Source organism: Pochonia chlamydosporia, chromosome 1 (assembly GCF_001653235.2).
Source record: "Pochonia chlamydosporia 170 chromosome 1, whole genome shotgun sequence".
Lineage (NCBI taxonomy): Eukaryota > Fungi > Ascomycota > Sordariomycetes > Hypocreales > Clavicipitaceae > Pochonia > Pochonia chlamydosporia.
In genome coordinates this window covers 7,180,815-7,200,167 of record NC_035790.1, presented here as the reverse complement: position 1 = coordinate 7,200,167, position 19,353 = coordinate 7,180,815, and the positions used below count along the sequence as shown (strand labels likewise).

The window sequence follows — 19,353 nt, the reverse complement described above, 5'->3', positions numbered from 1 at the left end:
AAGAGGGCATTGCCAGATATAGGTTAGCAGAACATTGGTGGGGCCGAGGTGAGTCTACACCAGCCACTTGGCCAAGTGTCACATGATCCATTCCGTTAACTCCGCGCTTCAAAGAAGCAGCTTGCATTCACGCTCCTGCATGCACGACATCGTGTTCCTGCCAGGCGGCTAATGGTTGGCTGAATGCTTGCCTTTTGTGAAACGACTTCTCCGCATGGGACAGGATGCGTTCTCACGGAATCGTGCTCCGTGTGTATGACTCCTCTGGCGCCTGTTAAGGCGGCCACTGACCACGACCTTGGCCGTGGCCATGCCTCTCGTCAGTCGCTCTTTCACATCGCCGTCACCGATGGCGAGTGAACAAATTCGAAAACGACAGATTGAACAAGACATCTCGCAAAACCATCACCCTGCAAAAAAGCGGAAGGCAAGAAGTACCCGTGCCGTCGCTCCCAAATTCCCCCCAGCTTTTTACGACGACTTATCCGAGATACCCTTAACACTCAACATCCTGCAAGAATTAGATCAGAGGAACGACGCGCGCGCAAAGACGGAAAAACGAACCAACCCCATCGGTTCACTGCCCAAGGATCTTTCTCGATTCTCAAGACGCGGTGGCCCAGATCTGCAGCACCTTAGAGAGGTATGACAGCTCGACCGGCTCTGTTTCTACGACCAACTAATTTACATACATAAGTTTTCGAGCAAGACACGAAACCCTTCGATAATGGAAAATACTAGTTCCAGCTCCCGAAGTCGACGGACGCTATCAACGAGAGCGACAAGTGTTACTTCTAGAAGCGGCTCAACGCGGTACGGGAAGGAGTTTGATCAACACCTTCGTGACCACGGTGTATATGTGAACAACCGTAAATCGAAACCGTTGAACACAGAGGAAACAAAGATGAGATTGGAACAGAGCCGCGCGTCCTTGTCGCCGTCACAATTCTCAGAGGAACAGTTCGAGGCATTTCAAAGGAAGAATGAAGATGCTGTGTTTGAATCTGATGTCATGGCTGATGTCATTCCCCTTATCTGTGGAGATTGTCCCATTCCTAGCAAACAGAATGTCCTCTTCACCGAGCTTGAACCTCTCACTAATGGCAACGCCGTGAGACCAAAGCCAGATCATTTTGACGGCGCTGATCTTGCGGACCTTTGTATGGAGGTACGAAATGACGAGGAAGTTAGGTAAAGAGTTATCCCTACAAAGCACCCCGGTGTTCCAGTGGCGGCCAACTTCTTCATAGAGGCCAAGGGACCTGACGGAAATGCATCAGTTGCACAGAGGCAGGCATGCTACGACGGAGCGTACGGTGCCCGTGCCATGCACACGTTGCAGAATTATGGGAAAACCCAAGCGAAATATGATGGAAATGCTTATACCTATAGCTCAACCTATCATCCTGCTACTGGCACCCTTCAACTGTACGCACATCATATTACAGCTCCTGCTAATACTAGAGGACGGGCAGAGTACCACATGACCAAACTATGTGGCTTTGATTTGACAAACAATCGCGCGACTTTTGTCGAAGGGGCCACGTTTTTTAGAAATGCAAGGCAGTTGGCCAAAGAACATCGCGACCGGGCCATCCAGGTTGCAAACGGAGAAGCTGCCGAAGTTAAGGATCGAAGTGACAATAAAGATCGAGAATCAGCGTCATGGCAGGATGCACATGATGCGCTTCAGGAAGGGATAGCCGAGACGTGCGGAAATAGTTCCAAACGCGATGCTGAGGCATATGACTTACTACATGATTTGCATGGAGACGATGATTCACAGGAGCCAAGTCAAGTATCGACTGTACTAGGTTACGACGATCCATCTTTAAGCTTTACATCGAGTGTTACTTCCGCCTTGAGCAATGAGCCGGTGGTCCGATCGAAGCGCACCAGGCAACTCAACTCACCAGATAGCTCCTGGGGACGCAGTTCGTCCAAGAGTCGTACGCGCGTTGGCCTAAATCAGCTGCTTGCAAAGAAAGAGTAGGTTGTCCAATGACACATCGGTATGCTTTTGAATGGCTTTATTTTTCTCTGACTTTAATTGACTATGGACATACCATGCGGTGGACGTATTACCCTGTTGTAGTACTTTTCACAAATCTGCCTCTCAATCTCCTCAATCCCTAATACACACTTCTGGTCTTTTGTCGTGCTCCCAATGATGTCCTTTATTTCCATGAGAAGGGCTGTGAGGCAGCTCCTTCATCCGGTAATGAGACCATAGGTGTCACTATAAGATTTTCTGGGACGCTTGGGGGTATGGCAGTTTTCGTCTTCTTCTTTTTCCCATTCGCGTCAAAAGATATGAAGCGAAATGCGACATCCTGGCGGTTTTTGGATTCGGGGCAGGATCTGCCAGCTTTGATGCACTGTTTGCAGGATGGCAATGCTTCATCACACTAAACAAGTTTGGAGTTAGTCAACACCGCTAGATAATCCGCCTGCTTTTATAACGTACCTCGATTCGGCGTTTTCTGCAAGTCTCACAACCCGTCGAGGACCAGCCGGTAAACACCATGGTAACAACTGATTCACTGCTCGAATGCCGAGTCAAATGGTTTGAGTGTTTCTGTTCACGGAAAAAGACTACTGTGGGCTGAGTTGTGAATTCTTAGGATGAATGGGAGAGGTGTTTTGGCCGGGGCGCGACAGAGGATCTCTCGTATTTATAAGTCTGTGGACGAACGGATCAGCTTTTGTAGACACAAGGTACCTGGTCCAACGCCAATAGACAATATGAGCCTCTGAGTCTGGGGAAATGAGCTTGTCAAAACGGGTTTGCCCGATTCAGGGCCAAGGGCAAGATAATCTCACCGTTTGATGGTGTTGCTTGAACCGGTAGCGGGCTCTACCATCGTCTGGCATGAAAGCAAACTCTCAAAATGATATTCCGAAACTTCCCAAAACAGCGCCTAGAAGCGAATAATCCAGATCTTACGCGAGTGAGCATATAGTGAAGTCCTGTCCATTTGGTTTGAGGACTTTCGGGCCGGACAATATAGCCATGTCTTATCCTGCAACAACTTCATTTAATGGCTCTGAGCCAGAGTTTCGTACTCATGGTCCATCAAGCTGAGCACCACTTTGTCAAGCATCGTCATGTCACATACACAAAAATTGAATGGTCGCCCGGCAGCTGCGATTTATTTTAGCGTTTCTTGGGTCAAAATTTGACTCTATATATGCGTCGTGTGGTGGAATTCCTTGCCGGCAGCCCGCCTTACATAGTCAAGGCGGCCGGCTTCTAGCCAAACTTTCATCACAACCTGCTCTGCCTAGTCGCTTGGTGATTGTGACCCGGCCAATGCCATCACTAAACCTCTGGATATTCTCATTGAACCAGCGCTGCGCCTCCTCATCGTCACACGAGTCCAAGACATCGTCATCCAGCATAAGCTCCCCATATACATATGAAATACTCCACATTGCTAGACTCGATGTCCACATGCCTGCCACCGGCTCCCGCACTAATGTTCGAACGAAACTTTGAAGAAGAAGGGTGCCATCCGGGTAGAATATATTACTGTCTCAGTCTCCTTAAAATGTGAAAAACGTTGGACACGGTGCACAGTCCAATCTAAACCTACACGGTTAGTCACATGCAGGATGTATGAGATGGCTTTCTTACCAACTAAGAGTTTATTCATGAAGCCAATTTATCCACAAATCGGAAATTGGACAGGCTGAAACGAAAATAATCGACCGTAGCTACCTCTCCATAACGGGTGTCAGTTTTCAAATTAATCGTGCTATGGCCATAGGGTCGTCATCCCAATCATTAGTCACTTTGCTCGGTGCAGTTTCACTGCAAGGAATTTTATCCTCCAGTTTGTGACATGGGACTTTGGTTTGCCTCCCGGGCCGAGGTATTGGCGCGTCATCGACAATTTCTGGAGATTTAACCCTACTCGAAGAGCCTCTGCCTCCACTCTCTCGAGAAGGAAGTATAATATGGTCCTTGGTTGGATATGAGAAATGGGTACGCGCCAGTTTTGGGGCATCGTTTTGTCTTGAAACACCAGCTGCTTTGCGTTTCTTCCTGGTTGTGGTTCTCCTAGAGCCATGTTTCGCCGTATTTTGCGGCTCCTGGAAGGTTTCCGTCTGCTGCACGTTCTTTGCTGACGGTATATGTTTGCATTGCACAAATACGTTATGTTGATACTGGCCAAGGAGTTGCCATTGACTGCGGGTTATGTCCGACACCAACTCCACCAGAGTTTGCAGGTGTGGCTCTTGTAGCGATCCGTCCCGAAGACGTGTCTGTGCGGCAATAAGAGCAGCAGCCTTTCGTTTTTCAAGTTCCTTGAGCTCTTCTTCTGGTATTTTGAGCCTTAAAATTCCCTCTGCCCACGTCATAGCCTGGCGATGTAGGTCGGTCGCGGCGTTGAAGGCAAGCATTGCGTTACGTACGAGCGACTGAGGACAAAACCGTGAAGAAAAGATAAATATGAAGTAGATATGAAGAAGTTATTGCCTTTCGATATGTAATGTTTATATGCCACCTATCCTGGGCGGCTCTTTGAAGACGAAGCGCTCTAATTAATGCTGGTCAAATAAGTCGTCAGAGGATGTCCGGTTTTGTTGGCATTTCAATTGTCTTTCTTTCTGGCTAAGCAGCGTACATGAGACCTACAATAGACACCACTTTATATAGAGTCAGCCTGATCATAGTATCACCCTGTCTAGACGTACTTTTGCTCCGACGCGGTCTGTGACGCGGCCTTTGTCCACCTTCCATCGCACATCAGATGGCGGGTTCAGAGTGTTAGAAGTGCTCCGTAATACTCTCACCTTCGATGAGTAACTTGAGCCCGGGTTATCCGGTTATGACATGCAACAAATTCTGGTTTTCGTCGCGTTTGCTATATTTCGGTCGAAAGAATTCAAGAGTACCTTGGGTATAGAAAACGCGTCTTCATCCAAGTCTCCACGTTAAACTATAGCCTCGAGCAGCACAACTCGGAGAAAGTGTGCCATACGAGGTTGTTGTCTTCTCGGGAACAACCTCAAACGCCCGGCATGGGCTACAGGTGAATTTTCAAAGAAGGCTTTTAGGACAACATCATCGTCATCATTGTGATAAATGTGATGTTTTGCTTCTCTAGGCTAGAGAGACAAGATATAATGGAATCAAATTTGGACAGAGCACCGATGGACACTGATGTATTTAAGTACAGTCCTTGCATTGTCACAACCCCGCATCATTGTAGACAACTCAGCTAGTTTTTGGCCACTTGCGTGCCACTACCCGGTAACTGTAGCAAAAGAGCCCGTATGATCGCCGAATGCGTTCATTCAATCTTCCTGCGAGATGAGCCTATCTATTTCCCTTCTCATACCCATACTAATAAGTACAATGGGAATAGATAGACAGACGAATTCGCAACTAGTCTCTCCTTAACTCCCCGCATTCCCATCTGCAAGAGACCTCCAAGCAATCCATCTTTTCTTTGTCCAGCGGGATGCCATTGAGTTAATGAATCCTCTCAGTGTTGGTTGAGAGTCTGATGAATGGGTCATTTCACTTTCATATTCCAGTTGATAGAGATCATGATTTATGTAGCGCACTACCATATTGTCCGGAAGGGGTGTATCTGAGAACATCAGCCCCATACTAGAACAGGCAGCATGCAGTTACTTACTATTCGGTATGGTCCAAATATAAACAGAATCTTTCTTGAATTCCTTAAGATTTTCGATTTGGAAGTCGCGAGGGCGCAAAGGGAGACTGTTCAGCGATGCACCATGATCTACCCATAACAGGTCGCAAGGGATAATTTTCCATGCTGTCCCCATTCTCAAATAATGAGTAGTTACAATGTAACAGCGACATTTAATCCAGCGGCAATGACCATTACTTATAGATGGGACTCTGACGCCACCGACCGTCGCGGGCTTAAGCGACACTGGCTATATTGTATTACAACAGCAGTAAATTTGAGCTGAACCTAAGACTTGAAGTACATATGTAATAGTCCGCACTATTCAACTTGGTTGTTTTCGTGGAACGACCACGTGTGAGTCTCATTCTTAGAAATCGCCTTATTGGTGCCCTGCGTATAAAACGTCGCCGCCGGCGACTCCTCATCCAATTTTTCTACACCAAGCGACATACCGCCGTCGGTTACTCAGATCAAACTTCTTAAACATAGCTAATAAACGACCCTCCACTTTCCTCAACAAGTTGATCTACCCATAATGTCTGACACAGAGTCCGAAACTGGTCCTCTTTTGTCAAAGGTATGGGCTCTGCTACTTCCGCCTGTTGCTGAAAATTCTGAGGCGAGTTGGGCGATTGCTACTTCTGACATAAACAACCGTAATTGGACGTGGTGGGAGATGGTAAAAACCAGAACGGGGGAGTTTCAGATCAAATCGACCACCTCTGAGATGGCTCCGGCCACAGCAAACAGCCAGAGCCCAATATATTTGGGAGAGATAGCACGTTTGGATGAATTAGAGGTGGGATCTACAATTCATCTGGAGCTAACGGACAGACCGAAGTGCTGGACCCAACGAGAATTTGTTTCTGAGATTTGGGATACACTATACGAAGATGGTGCCTTAAATCGGGCAGAGCATGATCTTGGAAAGCGAGAGTTGGCAGCTGCATTCGGTGGGCACAGTGGGAGATCTTGACTTTTTGCATGTAGATTGGCATAAAGATTAAAATATTACGGACGGAGCCCTTCCTTGTATTGATATATTTCGTCCAGTTTTAACAGCACACTTCCAAGCTGAGATCCAAATTCGCCCACTTTCAACAGATTAGTTGCTGCATTGCCCGCCATGTGATGAATTTCTCTTGAAAGATCTGTGATTCGTTCAAGGCCCGCTATTGTGCTCAAGGGTTTCCCAGAGCCTAGTACACGTAGTCGCATCCACCATGCTTTTGCATATTTTGTAAGACTATGTATAAATCTACAAAACTCATTAAGCATGGTTTGGTCGCTCGAACTGTACCACACAGTTGTCTGTTTTAACTTCCCGCCAAGTTTATTGAGTCGTTTCAACCAGACCGGGATGTCCTGCAGATGTGCGTAAAAGCCCGATTCAGGGTTATTTAAGTCCCGTTTGTCTTGAATGCTATGCAGTTCCATGAGTCGTAATGTATCACGACCGGAAAGCCGAGATTTCATGTAGCAGCCGGAAGGTTGGTTGAGTAACAACGGGGTTAGGAACAATAGCTCAGGTAGTGGCACCACCTTGGGGTGATAAAGAAATGACAGAGAGAGTTCAAAATGGCGACAACACGGGCTTTTGGTTCAGCTTTATATCTTGACAAATGTGTTGACACCACAGCACCATGACTCCCCTTTCCTAGCGCTCAAATAGTCGAAAGCCCGCGGTTGGCGCATGTCTACCCAAAAAGACGATTCGTGCTAGCCTGGGATTGACAATCACACGCATGAGTTGTGCGAACACGAAGAAGACATTGTTAATTACAAACTTCCCTAGGAATAACTAGTGACGTTGTGATAACAATCTAGTGCCTGACTGGCGGCCCATTGTGAACCAATATGGTGGCATTTCCTCCTTGTCGTCTCGGAGCGACAGCGCACACCGGATCCCAAGCTGCGAACCAATGTACTCTATTTGGTTACCAACGGCGGTTCTCTGGTCCTGGGTCAGACATGCTAGAGACCAGATAAAGGTACAGGGCCAAACCATTGATTGACCTCGCAGCCCTGGCACTAACCTGTCCCCCTTGATTTCCGAGGACGGCGAACGCTGATTCCGACCGATGCTGCACTCGTTCATTGATAGACTCTTCAGGACGACACCTTGCAATACGGAATAGGCGCTGATGTAGTCTTTGGTGGTTCTGTAGTCAACCCGCTCATGGATGCACGCTGTGCAACTAATAATTACCGAGTTCAGGAGGACGCGTGCGCATGTCAACAGGTTCCAAAGTGGTACCAAAAGCAAACTGTTGCAATTAGAACCGACGTCTTGGCAAGTCCTGGCACCTTTGTGTTGATTGCTCTCCAACAAACACGTCCACTGTTTCTCACAGATTTGATCTAGTTTGCGACACTCTTCAAGCATTCTCACTGCAAAGCTCTCATCTCTGTGGTCGTTAAGGAGAGACTTCCCCTCTGTGACAAGTATGCTAGCCTCGACACATAGTCTTTGGATTGAGGAATATTCAAGCCAAAGATCGTTTTCTAACCACCAAAACTCGTCGTCAAAGCCGCCCTCCAACGTTATAAGTCTGTAAACGACCTGTACATTGTTAGCTGCTACATCATGGGATTGAGCGGAAGATTACAGCGAGGCTAAGCATCGCGAGGGTCAAAAATGCCTAACCATTTGCGTCCGGATTGCCCTAAATAACCCGCGTCCAATCTGGGTCTCAGTTTTATTCCGAGCACGTTCCGAAGCTAGACTTATTGCTGCCTTAATGTGCTGGGACCAGGCCCTTTGTCGGCTTGTCGTCGGGCTGATGCATTCGAATAAGGCCACGAGTAGAATGGAAGCAAGAGTTGCATCCTCATACACGATTGTTGGATCTTGGAGCGCAGTGTATATCGCCTTGATTGCTTTGTTATACTTGTAAATGGCTAAGTTTTCATAGCCACACTGCTTCCCTGGACTATTCACGAACGCTGCCAAAGCGCAGGCCTCGTATGCTGCCCAGTAGTGTGTTGATTTCCTGTCAATCTCCAACGGAATGTCAAATTCCGTAAAGCTAATGCTATTCTGGCCCCACGGTGAAAGACCGTATTGGGCTATGAAGTAGGCATTTGCCTGATTTTGTACGCATATTGACAGTGCTCGCAAGCAGAGAGTTGTCAGAAATAGGGAATCGGCTGACGTCTGCAGATCACCTGCTTTGTTCGGTGCGACATCTTTCGATTTTTGGTCCTTCTGAAGGGTGAGGGGTGTTTTATTTGATGAGTGCTTCCTTTTTCCCTTCTCTTCAAATGAAACATAACGAAAAATCGTGTTCATTGGCCAGGAGCAGGATCTGTGAGCTTTGAAGCACTTTTGACAGCGGGGTTTCGTTTCGTCACACTATCACCACCGAGGTTAGAATTCAATCGTACGGATAAATAATGTTTATCTCCTAAGCTTTCATCGCACCTTGATGCGGCGTTCTCGACAAGTTTTGCAGCCCGTCGAAGGCTTGCCAGTATTAACCATGGTAGCAACGAATGCAGCCACTCAACAGCGCGAAAGTCCACCCAAGGTATTGGACAGCGCTGTCAATATACGGAGCTGTGTACAGGAGTCATCCGCAGGCTGTTGAGCGTATGGGCTATACAGGTTTTGAGCTCGAAAACTTGGTGGTACGTTCGCTCGCAATTATACGCAGTACACTGGCGGATGAGGAATCAGCTTTGGTACCAACGAAAATCCTTTCAAAAGAAACTAACAATACCTCGAATGGTTTGGAATGCAGATGAACATGCGCATCAATATGGATTGGAGAGGTGGGATGCTTTATTTATGTGAAAGAGCGTGTTTGTCCCAGATATGTAAACTATATCGAAAATTTCCTCTTCCTGGATGTGCCCACCCGGACCTGCTGCCAGTCTTCCCTGGATTTATCAGCGATCCGAACGTAGAGATTTTCCCATGTGCTCCATCCGCCCGTCAGCCTCGCCTCAAGTGTTTCATATTTCCAGATTTTGGTGAGACCAGCGTAAGGGTATGGGGGTGATTCATCTTATTAGGGCAAGTAGGGCATTGTTTGCCTGGTTGCTGTTGGTACATCCGTGGTTTTTTGCAATTTTTGCATTTGTACACTTCGATGGTAGTCATCGCAAGGTGCTGGTGATTTGAGGTCAGCATGGCCCAACCAACCTTGGCTATATTACTCACCGTGAAATGAAGTTGATTGGCAACTGAAGAGCAATTTATGTCATTAAACTGGCCATGCAATCAAGACTAATTACCCACCGAGGCAAGAATCGTGTGGTTTCATGCGTGCGTGAAAAGGACGACAAAGTTCAGCGACAGAAGGAGCCAGAGCTCACTTTATATTCCACTGAACTAATGAGGGGCAAGAGCGGTCACACCGCAATACGACACAGAATGCCCGCATATATTGTAATACAGGGTGATCTGAGTGGCTTAGTATTCTTTCATGTTCTTCTTTCATGTCCTTTAGCTACCTATGAGGCCCTCCTTTGAACTACTTGCAATACTAGCCTTCACTGTAGAACAGTCGGAAAGTGAATAGGCACCTTCTGCTTCTGGATGCGCACTATCATCAATGCCGCGCCTCTTAGCATCCTCCTTGTCCTTGTAATGCCGCCTCAATTGTGTAACACCGTGTATAATTCCAATTACAGTGAATAATCCGTTTAATACCTGCGAAGTTAGTCCATGAATAACAAAGCAAGGCGGAGATCTGGCGTCGTACAAGCTTATAGTTCACTCTTTGCCCTTGTCCTAAGCCTTCACAAAACGAAACGAATGACAGTGCAAAAGTAAAGACTTCGCAGACGCTTCGAATGTCTAGTGGAATCAACAATTTCCAATCCTTAGCTTCGCTGGCATGGTAACGCATAACGATCCATCCAAGAGCCATCGAGCCCCTATGAGCAGCGGCTGCTGGTGTCACTAGCTGCCGAGGCGACCCTCGAAACCCAAAATCAACGCATATCAGTACGAAACCTACTGCAGACAAAATCTGCAACGATCTCTTCACTATTTGCCGCTTAGCTTTGGTATTGCCAAAGGCGCTCAAGGTGAGTCCAGAAAACACCCAACCCTAGGTCAAGCATTAGTTAGTAGCTTTCTCTCGATCTTCCATAACATATTGGCACCCACCTCTATCAGGATGATCCACAGCAGCATGAAAGATAGTTCCGTATCTGCCCAGTATTCCAGCGAAAACTTTCCAAACCAATTCCACGTCGCCACCACCAGGACAATGCCAATGACAGGTCCAACAATGGCCAAAAGTATGAGAGCAGGCCTGTATACCCGAGGTGGCATGTCGTAGAAAGGTGCGCTTTTGGTAAATATCGCTGCAGGACAGAAAATAGAGCACTGTATGCAAAATAGTACCGTCACCGAGACTTGTTGTCTGTATGACAAGGCTGGCTGATTTTCTGACTGCATTATACCAGGAATAGAATGGATGTGTAACAACAAAGCCTCACTTCAACTCACCGCCATCTCCTCTAGGGACAGCCTCATTTTAAATAGTTTGGTGAGGAAAATGTCACCTTCTGATTGCCACCAGCTGCTCAGGTCGGGAAATGAGGTACAGGTTTATCCCAAACAATAGGAGATTCTTTCGTACAAGCGATCGGTTCATGTCCACGAATATCATTCATCGCCAAATGATATCCCGAACATGAGTGTGATAACCGACAGTTGAGGATGAACCTGGGGGCTAGACGAGCCCGGCAGACACGGAAACAAGCCGCGGTGTCTCATCATGCAGTTGCAAAATGTAATGTTATCATTGCTGGGGTGTGACACCAACACTCCAATATCAATCGAAAGCCCAAGAGGGGTGCGCAATGGGTCAAAAAAGCTGTTTTTTGACCCATTGCGCACCCCTCCCCCTCTCGTCCCGTGTTGTGACAAGCTTCATTGAGATCACGACCTCACTGTCAGCTGAGCCCAACAAGGCCCATTATCCGGCCAACATCCGGGTCGACTTGGGTCTAAGCAATCAAGGTTCCCCCGCGTCCGCCAATTTCATTTCTCTTGCTTTCTTTCCCAAACTGCTTGCCGTTAAATCGACGTCCGCTATGGATTCGTTTGGTCTCCGTGCAAAGTTTCTTCAAGATGGCCTCCTTGATAACGTCGATTTCGTCAATTCTATCACCGAAGAGTCAATCGAAGACACGCATTGGACATTGTGTCGGTCTTATACCGTCCGGTCTCACGTAATAGAAGAGGAATTCGACATTCAGCTATCCGACGGAGACAAGACTCCCCACGTAGAGTGTGCTCTGAAAGTTACAATACGCAGCAAAGATGCTCCTCAAGATGATACAAGGGAGAAGATCTTCAAGCCACGGAGATGGTTTGGCCCAGACTTGTGAGTCGTTGCTACGTCTAGCTAAGGAAGTGTATTGACCTTGACGTAGGGAAGTGGAAGTGGTCGACCAGCATATCTCACCAGGAAGGTTGTCGGCAGAAACCTCACCCGGATCCTCCTCATTATCGTCTGTGTCACTGCGTCAGGAATTGATTGGCCGCCGAGCGACACCGTCCACCATATCAGAATCCCAACTCCCACTGCAAGCAGACCTCCCAAATAGGCCGACCTCTGTCACTAAGTACAACACCATAGAATACTGCACACTCATTACTGCTAAAGCAGTCGCTGAAGGCAGTCGAATACTCGTCAACGAGCCTCAGAAAGAGCAAGATGAGTTAATGGCAAGTATCCGGAATTGCTTTAAGGAGGAGATGAGCAGCGACTCTCTGATGGCCAAATGGAAACAATGGAAGGAGGAAGGCATACCTTTCAGCGAATTATTTGGCCTGACAAACTCTTATAGCGAAGAGTTGCTGCTATCGGCAGTGTCTATCGAAAATGTGGGAAGGTACATGACGGGGATAACACAGCACTACAATTTCAGCTCTCAAAACGAGGAGCCACCGGCCATACCCAGCAAGAAGAATGACCAACCCTATTATCGCGACGGTCAGATCGTTCACGGGATATTAAAACTGACGTCGGAGCTATCTAACTACTATGGTACCTCTGCCATTGCCCTTTTTACGATCTTGGAAGGTAAGTTCATCCAGACGTTTATGTTCAAAGTTATCTACTTACGATCGTAGTTGGAAACGCTAGTCTGGCATATCTCAGTGGTAGTGCGCCGGGCAATGATTTCTTCAACGAGGCAGTTGTCGCTCTAATCGACTTATCATGGCGCCGCTTAGCTAACGAGCAAGAGGCGACATATCTGTGCACTTTGCCAGTAGTAAACCCACCAGCCTTTCATTCGTGGTATACGGGACACAACTACCAAGAAACATGCATGAATATGAACTTAAAGTCCTTCGCCAATAATCAAGAAAGGTCTCACTTCGAACTCCCTGCCACTGAGATACTGCGTGCAATAAGGGAACGGTCGAAAAATATTGTCAGGTCTTCTGCCGATCATGGCGTGAATACCGACACGTCAAAACAATTCATCCTTCACAACGCCCCACGACTCGCAAAGTACATAACCAACGAGGAACGGCAGAGTCGCACGAAGCAATATACAGAAGGAGAGCAAAAGAATGTTGATCTTGCCTTAAGCATCTTGGAAGGAACCGCGTCGAGTGAAAATCTCCTGACAACTCCAATAGAAGTTGTGTTCATAATAGTTGACATTTTGTTGGACAGGAACCCTAAAGCAAGACGAAAAAGGACGAAAACAGCAAAAAGGAAGTGCGCATCAAAAAAAAGTCGTCTATTGGAAAATGGGGCTGATAAAGACCTACATACTGGCACCTCAAGAACTCAACAAGGGATTCAGCAAACATCATGGTTGCGTCACAGTGTTCACCAGAGCAATTCGCTTCAGACATCATCGAGGGCTACGGAAGACGGAAGCAATACATTTGAGTCTGAATTTAATACTAGTACGTTTAAATCCGGCGATAGTTGTTGAGAATTTACTAACGAGCTATAGTGTTTCCCCAAGAACCGTGTAGCACGGCTTCGGCCAGCTTGTCGGCCGCAGACAGATGCACGACAGGGTACAGATGCACGACAGGGTTGGTGCCAGGTGGAAACGTAATGACGGATGGATCCCTGCCTTCAGACGACTTTGGAGACTCGGCCGGAGGCAATATAGGTTTTGAACCAAGAGACGATAGAGGGCTGTTTGCTGGTTTTAATGACTCTGAAGCTGATACTGGTTTGCCTGATATGAACTGGGAGGAATGGGGCAATTTTTGGGCGTTGAATGATTCTGACATCAATACTGGTCTGCCGCCGATATATTGGCAGCACATCACAACCAGCTAGTTTGAACCTTGAGTATATAACGAGGCCGATATCAATTATATTCCCTAATTTCGATTTTTGTGTTCCCAGTCTGATATCTGCTACAATTCCAACTTCTAATGCATCATATCTTCCGTACAGGCAGGGGCATCGTATGGTATGGTACGGGGAGATGGAACCTGGTGCCTCCAAAAATTATCCATGTATCTCCCTTAGTGGTATCGAAGGTTCTGATATTCGCACGATCTTCTCTCCTCGATACCCAAAGTGTCACGGTATCATGAGTCATTGGATTAAGAACGACAATATGGTTCAGGTCTACGAACTGCCGATCTTGCTGGTTTTGATCAGTGCGAACAATTTTTGGCTCTTTCTTATTGTATAAGGGTTCGAGTCCGGCATGTTCAACCACACGTTTTATGTCGGGATGCTAATGCCTTGTTAGCTCGAGACATGGCAGCTTCGGCATTAAGGAATATACTTGCCTTTAACAGGAGTTGTTGTGTGAATAATTTGATATCTCGTGTATCGTCATATACGAATACATCCCCACCGCGCTGAGGATCCGTGTGCTTGGTTTGTTGCAAAGAGGGTAGGCTATCAATAATTTTATTGCGCAACTCCCTGTCCAGCAGACCTAAGTCAATGCGCATACAGTAATCGTCTTGTGCGGCCATCGTGACTGCCTTGGCCATCCGAGTCGTCGGGTTGAAGCTTGCAGTATTTATACACGACAAGTCAGTATCTCTGTCGAAGGCCAAGTCTCGGCTAAGTGGGCCGTCGAATGCAAAACGTCAACAGGTGCCTTTGCTATGCTTCTTGAGGATCATGGCACTACACAGAACCCCTCAAGAAGTGGTAGCGCCGAACCAAGGAGCCGATTAGTGATGCCCAGTCAAGTGGGGCAAGAGTGACTCGTGGCCCAATGGGGTTACTGTTATCTTCACCCAGCAAATGTTGCAGGTTAACTTTATTATCCATAGATGGACATTGTCGGGAAAGCTGTGGTTGTGGCACAAGTGCTTTGTAGCGCAGCCCGACAGTATGAGTGTCTAGACACCAGGTGCAGGCTATCTAGTTCATCGAGCAAGCAAGGAATGAATCTTGATTTTCTATTCTAAGGAGAGACAATGAAAGCATGGATTCAGCGAGAGTAAATGCTTCAGCACACAGTTATCGGAAATTCAGTAGCCAGTGTCTACTAAATATTACAAGTTTTCAAGGAGTGAATGATATGATCCCGACATCTCATATCTAGCTAGTAGGCACTACTCACGATTCAGCCCAAACTGTTCTCTATCTTCAGCAGTGAACTCCGGAAGACCAGTAAGGACAGATGACTCATTCGGTCCGCCAGTTCCGTCTTCCTCATCGTAGGCTGTTCCTTCTGTCCCACTATCGGTGTTGTGCGTCGAACGTGTCGAAGTAGAAGAGGGGGACTGGGTAGACAAGTCCCTACGGTGGCTGACAATGCGCCCTGTTGCTCTGCTCCTCGATGAATCTTCGGACAGGTCTTGTCAGCATATTTATTCAATGTGATAGACTTGGGATAAGCTCACCTGGTGCGCATGGTTGTGTAGTTGGAAACTCTGAGATTAGCTGGGTTAGAAAGGCTGCGTAGACGACAGGCAAGAGTTAATCGTTCACCTGGCGAAACAGAGACATCCGATGTCGCTATGTCATTGTATTAGCCAGTTAACCAATTGTAGAATAGCATGACTAACATTCTGCGACCTGTCCGGTTTGGCTAACTCCTTCGTCTTTCACACCATGACCTCCAGTATGATGAGCTTGTGATCCGGAAAGTTCCCTGCAGCCTCGTCAAAATAGTTCAACGGACTATGTGCAGTATTCAATACCTTTCAGGCAACGCAAGATCTCCATCTGTCGTTTTATTTACCGTCGAAAAAGTTAGCGTTAGACATGAAAGAGGGAAGTGGACTCATATTCACCGCTACCTGGATGGTTTGAATTGCAATTTTGATTTACCATTGGACCGGGACTGGATATGTCTATGGATCCGGGCGTATCCCTGTGGTCTCTATTACCAGGCCGTGAGCCTGAAGAATTCCTATCACCCGTTAACGTCGCATAGTGCACTGGGGACCACGAATCATTACTCAGCAAATGGTGCTACATGGTCATCTAGATTTTGGGTTGACTGTCCGAAATTCGCCTGGCTTTGTCCAACTGGGGGAACATGCGGCGTGCTTAAGATTGGGCGAGGTGTTGGGGGGATGCGTTGCCTTTGATTGTCAACAATCTCGTTTTTGATGACGGAATCATGATACTGTACTTTTCTTCACTGCTCTTCAAGTCAGGAGTGTTGCGTTCAGCCATTGTGGAAAGAATGTTGAAGGAAGATCATTAGTCAAATCAAGCCGGGGGAAAGCTTGAGCCTACGAGATTTCACATTTCAACAAAGGAGATGGTTGAATATTTTATATCGGTTTTTTTTTCTTGCCTCTTTCCTCGCGGATTCTGTGTACTTCAATTTTGGGATGGTAAATTACTTCTCTGGGCTAGTTGCAATTGCTGAATGGATCAGGACACTCATTTTCTAATGCAAACCAACAGTTTTGTCTGCAAGCCACATCACCATTAGAGCAACATTCATATAAGGAGGTATTAGAACTGAATTTGGTAAGATACGCAGTATGGGTGCTCAGGCATGCCAGCTTAATGTCGATGTGTTAGTGTCTTGGGATACATTCAGCCGATTTTTGGTCGATTTCGGTCAATTTCGGTCGAAACCGGCCGAAATCGGCAAAGTTCGGTCATTTATCCTGCCGACTCATTGTGTCAGCTTTGACCATTTACGGCCATTTACGACCGTTTGCGACTCGTCTCGACTCTTTTCGACCCTCACAAGACAATCGATTTGCCAACGCGAAACGATGCCGCAAAAGAAACTGGTTTCTGTCATCGATACAGTGGACAAGCTCGTGGATGTCTCTATCGCGATAAAGAATCGCATGGGGTTAAAGAAAGGACCTGAGGAGGGCAGAGTGGACGACGCCTTCGCACTGTTGGCAGCTGGTCGGCCACCGCCTGGATGTCCTGGGCAGACCAACAAATCGCGGTACTTGGAATATCTGCTTCGAGTCGAACAACTCATGGGCTCGGCAGGAGTGGTTATTTCTGCTGCAGGGCTTGGCGTGTCAGCCGTAGCTGGCATGAAGGACCGCATTCGTGTCGATCTGCCAGTCAAAATGAAAGAACGGGAGAGAGAGTTTGCCAAAGAAGTGCTTGAGACCATCGGTCGCACTTTCTCAGCCAAATGTGAGACTTTCTGATTCCCCCATAACGTTGTCGTGCTGACTTCTTAGATCCTCGGCCAAGCCAAATGACCGCAATTGCCCAACAAGTTGGACAATCTGTTTCCTCGTCTGGCGCTTCCATAGTTCGCAACATTGAAGCCGCAGCAACTGCTACTTCACAGTTCACAGGAGATGCTTATGAACTTACGTGGGAAGATGTGCGGAAAATTGCAAATTCTGGCCAAGAAGTAGGACGGGTTTATCTAATAGATACATATGCTGAGGCAGTTCATTCTTTTGTTATTGTCCCTATCTCTCCAGAGTTGACGAATCACTTCGCCGTGCAACGAGCAAAAATATAGGCAGCTATCAGTTCTCCTCTTGATGTATAATATACCCCACGTTCAATGAACCCGAGACTCTGAACCACCAGTGAATATCCCAAGGGACAATAACCATATATCCAGCATCTTCAGTGCCGACAGTACCGAGATGTTTGTCAGTTGTGCTTTCGAACACTCGGATCGCTCCCTTGTTTTCGGGTACATCGATAACAACGAAGGAAGTATTTGCGGGAGGCTGTATTCGGGTACGCTTTGGGAGATCATATATCCAGGTAATACTACACTCGCCGCATTGCAACTGGGATCGAATTATTCATTCCGCTCTCGTAGAACATTTGCAGGTTCGCTTACCTGCTCCCTGCACTGGTCCTTAAGATCATCGTCGGTCATCCGTGGCCATTTGATCTTGGTTATCTTCGACATGCTTCACGTGTCATAAGATTGTCAGCATGGCTTTCGAGAACTGGAAGGTATTTTTGCTGTTCGTCAGATTCTAATACTAAAACGCAAATATGGTCACCAACCTCTAGCCAGGCCCTAACAGTACTTTCTAACGGCGTTTGGAATAAAATCTCCGATGCGCGCCAAATGTAGGATCGGACGCTCGCCACATGTTCATAGGCGGTCGCAATTCAGAGTCATGGGTTCGTTGTCGTTCACGGTTGGGATAGTGCGAAAGACCAGGGTGGGGTCCTCAGGCCGTAGATATGATTACTCCAAGCGTCGGTGCTCGGGGCAAACTTCGTTGCTATAGATACCGAGTGTCGCTATTTGATTATCGAGAAAAGGATTAAAGGCAAGAATGCTCCTGGTGTGAAAAAGTGCGGGATGCGGTAACTTCCCCTCGACTTGTCTTCAGGTCGAAATTTGTCGGAGAGTTGCTTCCGCGCCTAAGTCACGTGAAGCTAGCTTTGGCGCTTTTTGATACAAGAGCCTCTTCAAGATCTTCTAGACAATAACCAGCGCTTGCCCCTCGAAAATCGGCCACAATGCTGGAAGACTGGTCGGAAAGCATGCGCACCTATGTGTGACAGGTCATTTACAGCTACTTTGTTAGATGCTGTCCTCATTTTGATGAGTATACTTATCTAGGCATCTTGGATGACGATTTCTTCCAGAGCGGGGTAATGTTATTTGGATTGCCACATTTTTTTTTTGTTGTTAGCTAACTGATCCTGCTCTGAGGACAAAACTAACAGGAGTTATTTCGATGCCACCAGGGAGGTAGCAGTCTATGTAACGAGCTGTAATGTCGAACATGGTAGGCATAATGTTTTGTCATCTGCATGGAGCACAGTAAGACTACCACAACTGAAGGTTCGACCAGTTGATGTGCATCTCCAGTTCAAGCTTGTTGCGTCGCGTTTAAACACGACATGTTCTCACCCAATCGTGCGGCGTGTGGATGATTCCCTGGCGCCTATTAAGGCAGCTGTTGGCCACGAACGAGCTGCTCCGATAATATCTGCAAGAAGGCAACTCCTCTGAGGCGTAATCATCTGCCTCGTCAGACTAAATATGCGCTCCGGCTCAGACGACATCGCGGGAATTGAAAAGAGATCGAGAGTCATCCGTGATAGTCGAGGATACTGCCTTTTCCGCAGAAGCCAATATTTAATCGGATCGTCCACCAATTTATCTCAGGGGTTGGTGACAACCACCCACTCGGCGTACTCGTCGCGAGTAGGTGACGAAGACGCCGGGCGACTGCTGATCTCTCTGACAGAGGCCACATACTCATCCAAGTCAGTGCCCTCGTAAGGCCGTTTCTGCGCTTGTGCCGCGATGCTGTGGAAGTCGCAGTCGCATATGCTTCTCA

General features: G+C 47.2%; 5 protein-coding genes across 5 annotated transcripts; 3 read left to right on the top strand and 2 right to left on the bottom strand.

Annotated features, from left to right (window-relative positions):
• Positions 1-310: 310 nt before the first annotated feature.
• Positions 311-1,993, top strand: VFPPC_01899 (hypothetical protein; the record flags this gene model as incomplete). The annotated part of the gene is made up of 3 exons (XM_022428246.1): positions 311-643; positions 698-1,160; positions 1,230-1,993. 3 exons carry the CDS (start codon positions 311-313, stop codon positions 1,991-1,993), a joined length of 1,560 nt encoding a protein of 519 aa, XP_022284770.1.
• Positions 1,994-3,744: 1,751 nt separating this feature from the next.
• On the bottom strand, positions 3,745-4,407 carry VFPPC_01898 (hypothetical protein; the record flags this gene model as incomplete). The annotated part of the gene is made up of 1 exon (XM_018281650.1): positions 3,745-4,407. The coding sequence occupies one exon, from the start codon at positions 4,405-4,407 to the stop codon at positions 3,745-3,747; it is 663 nt and encodes a 220-aa protein (XP_018150460.1).
• A 1,800-nt stretch (positions 4,408-6,207) lies between these two features.
• Positions 6,208-6,648, top strand: VFPPC_01897 (hypothetical protein; the record flags this gene model as incomplete). The annotated part of the gene is made up of 1 exon (XM_018281649.1): positions 6,208-6,648. One exon carries the CDS (start codon positions 6,208-6,210, stop codon positions 6,646-6,648), a length of 441 nt encoding a protein of 146 aa, XP_018150458.1.
• Positions 6,649-10,122: 3,474 nt separating this feature from the next.
• VFPPC_01895 (hypothetical protein) lies at positions 10,123-11,085 on the bottom strand (the record flags this gene model as incomplete). Its single annotated transcript, XM_022428245.1, has 3 exons — positions 10,123-10,329; positions 10,382-10,732; positions 10,792-11,085. 3 exons carry the CDS (start codon positions 11,083-11,085, stop codon positions 10,123-10,125), a joined length of 852 nt encoding a protein of 283 aa, XP_022284769.1.
• Positions 11,086-11,726: 641 nt separating this feature from the next.
• VFPPC_01894 (hypothetical protein) lies at positions 11,727-13,951 on the top strand (the record flags this gene model as incomplete). The annotated part of the gene is made up of 4 exons (XM_018281647.1): positions 11,727-12,019; positions 12,069-12,721; positions 12,772-13,563; positions 13,614-13,951. The coding sequence occupies 4 exons, from the start codon at positions 11,727-11,729 to the stop codon at positions 13,949-13,951; spliced, it is 2,076 nt and encodes a 691-aa protein (XP_018150455.1).
• Between the last annotated feature and the right edge of the window lie 5,402 nt (positions 13,952-19,353).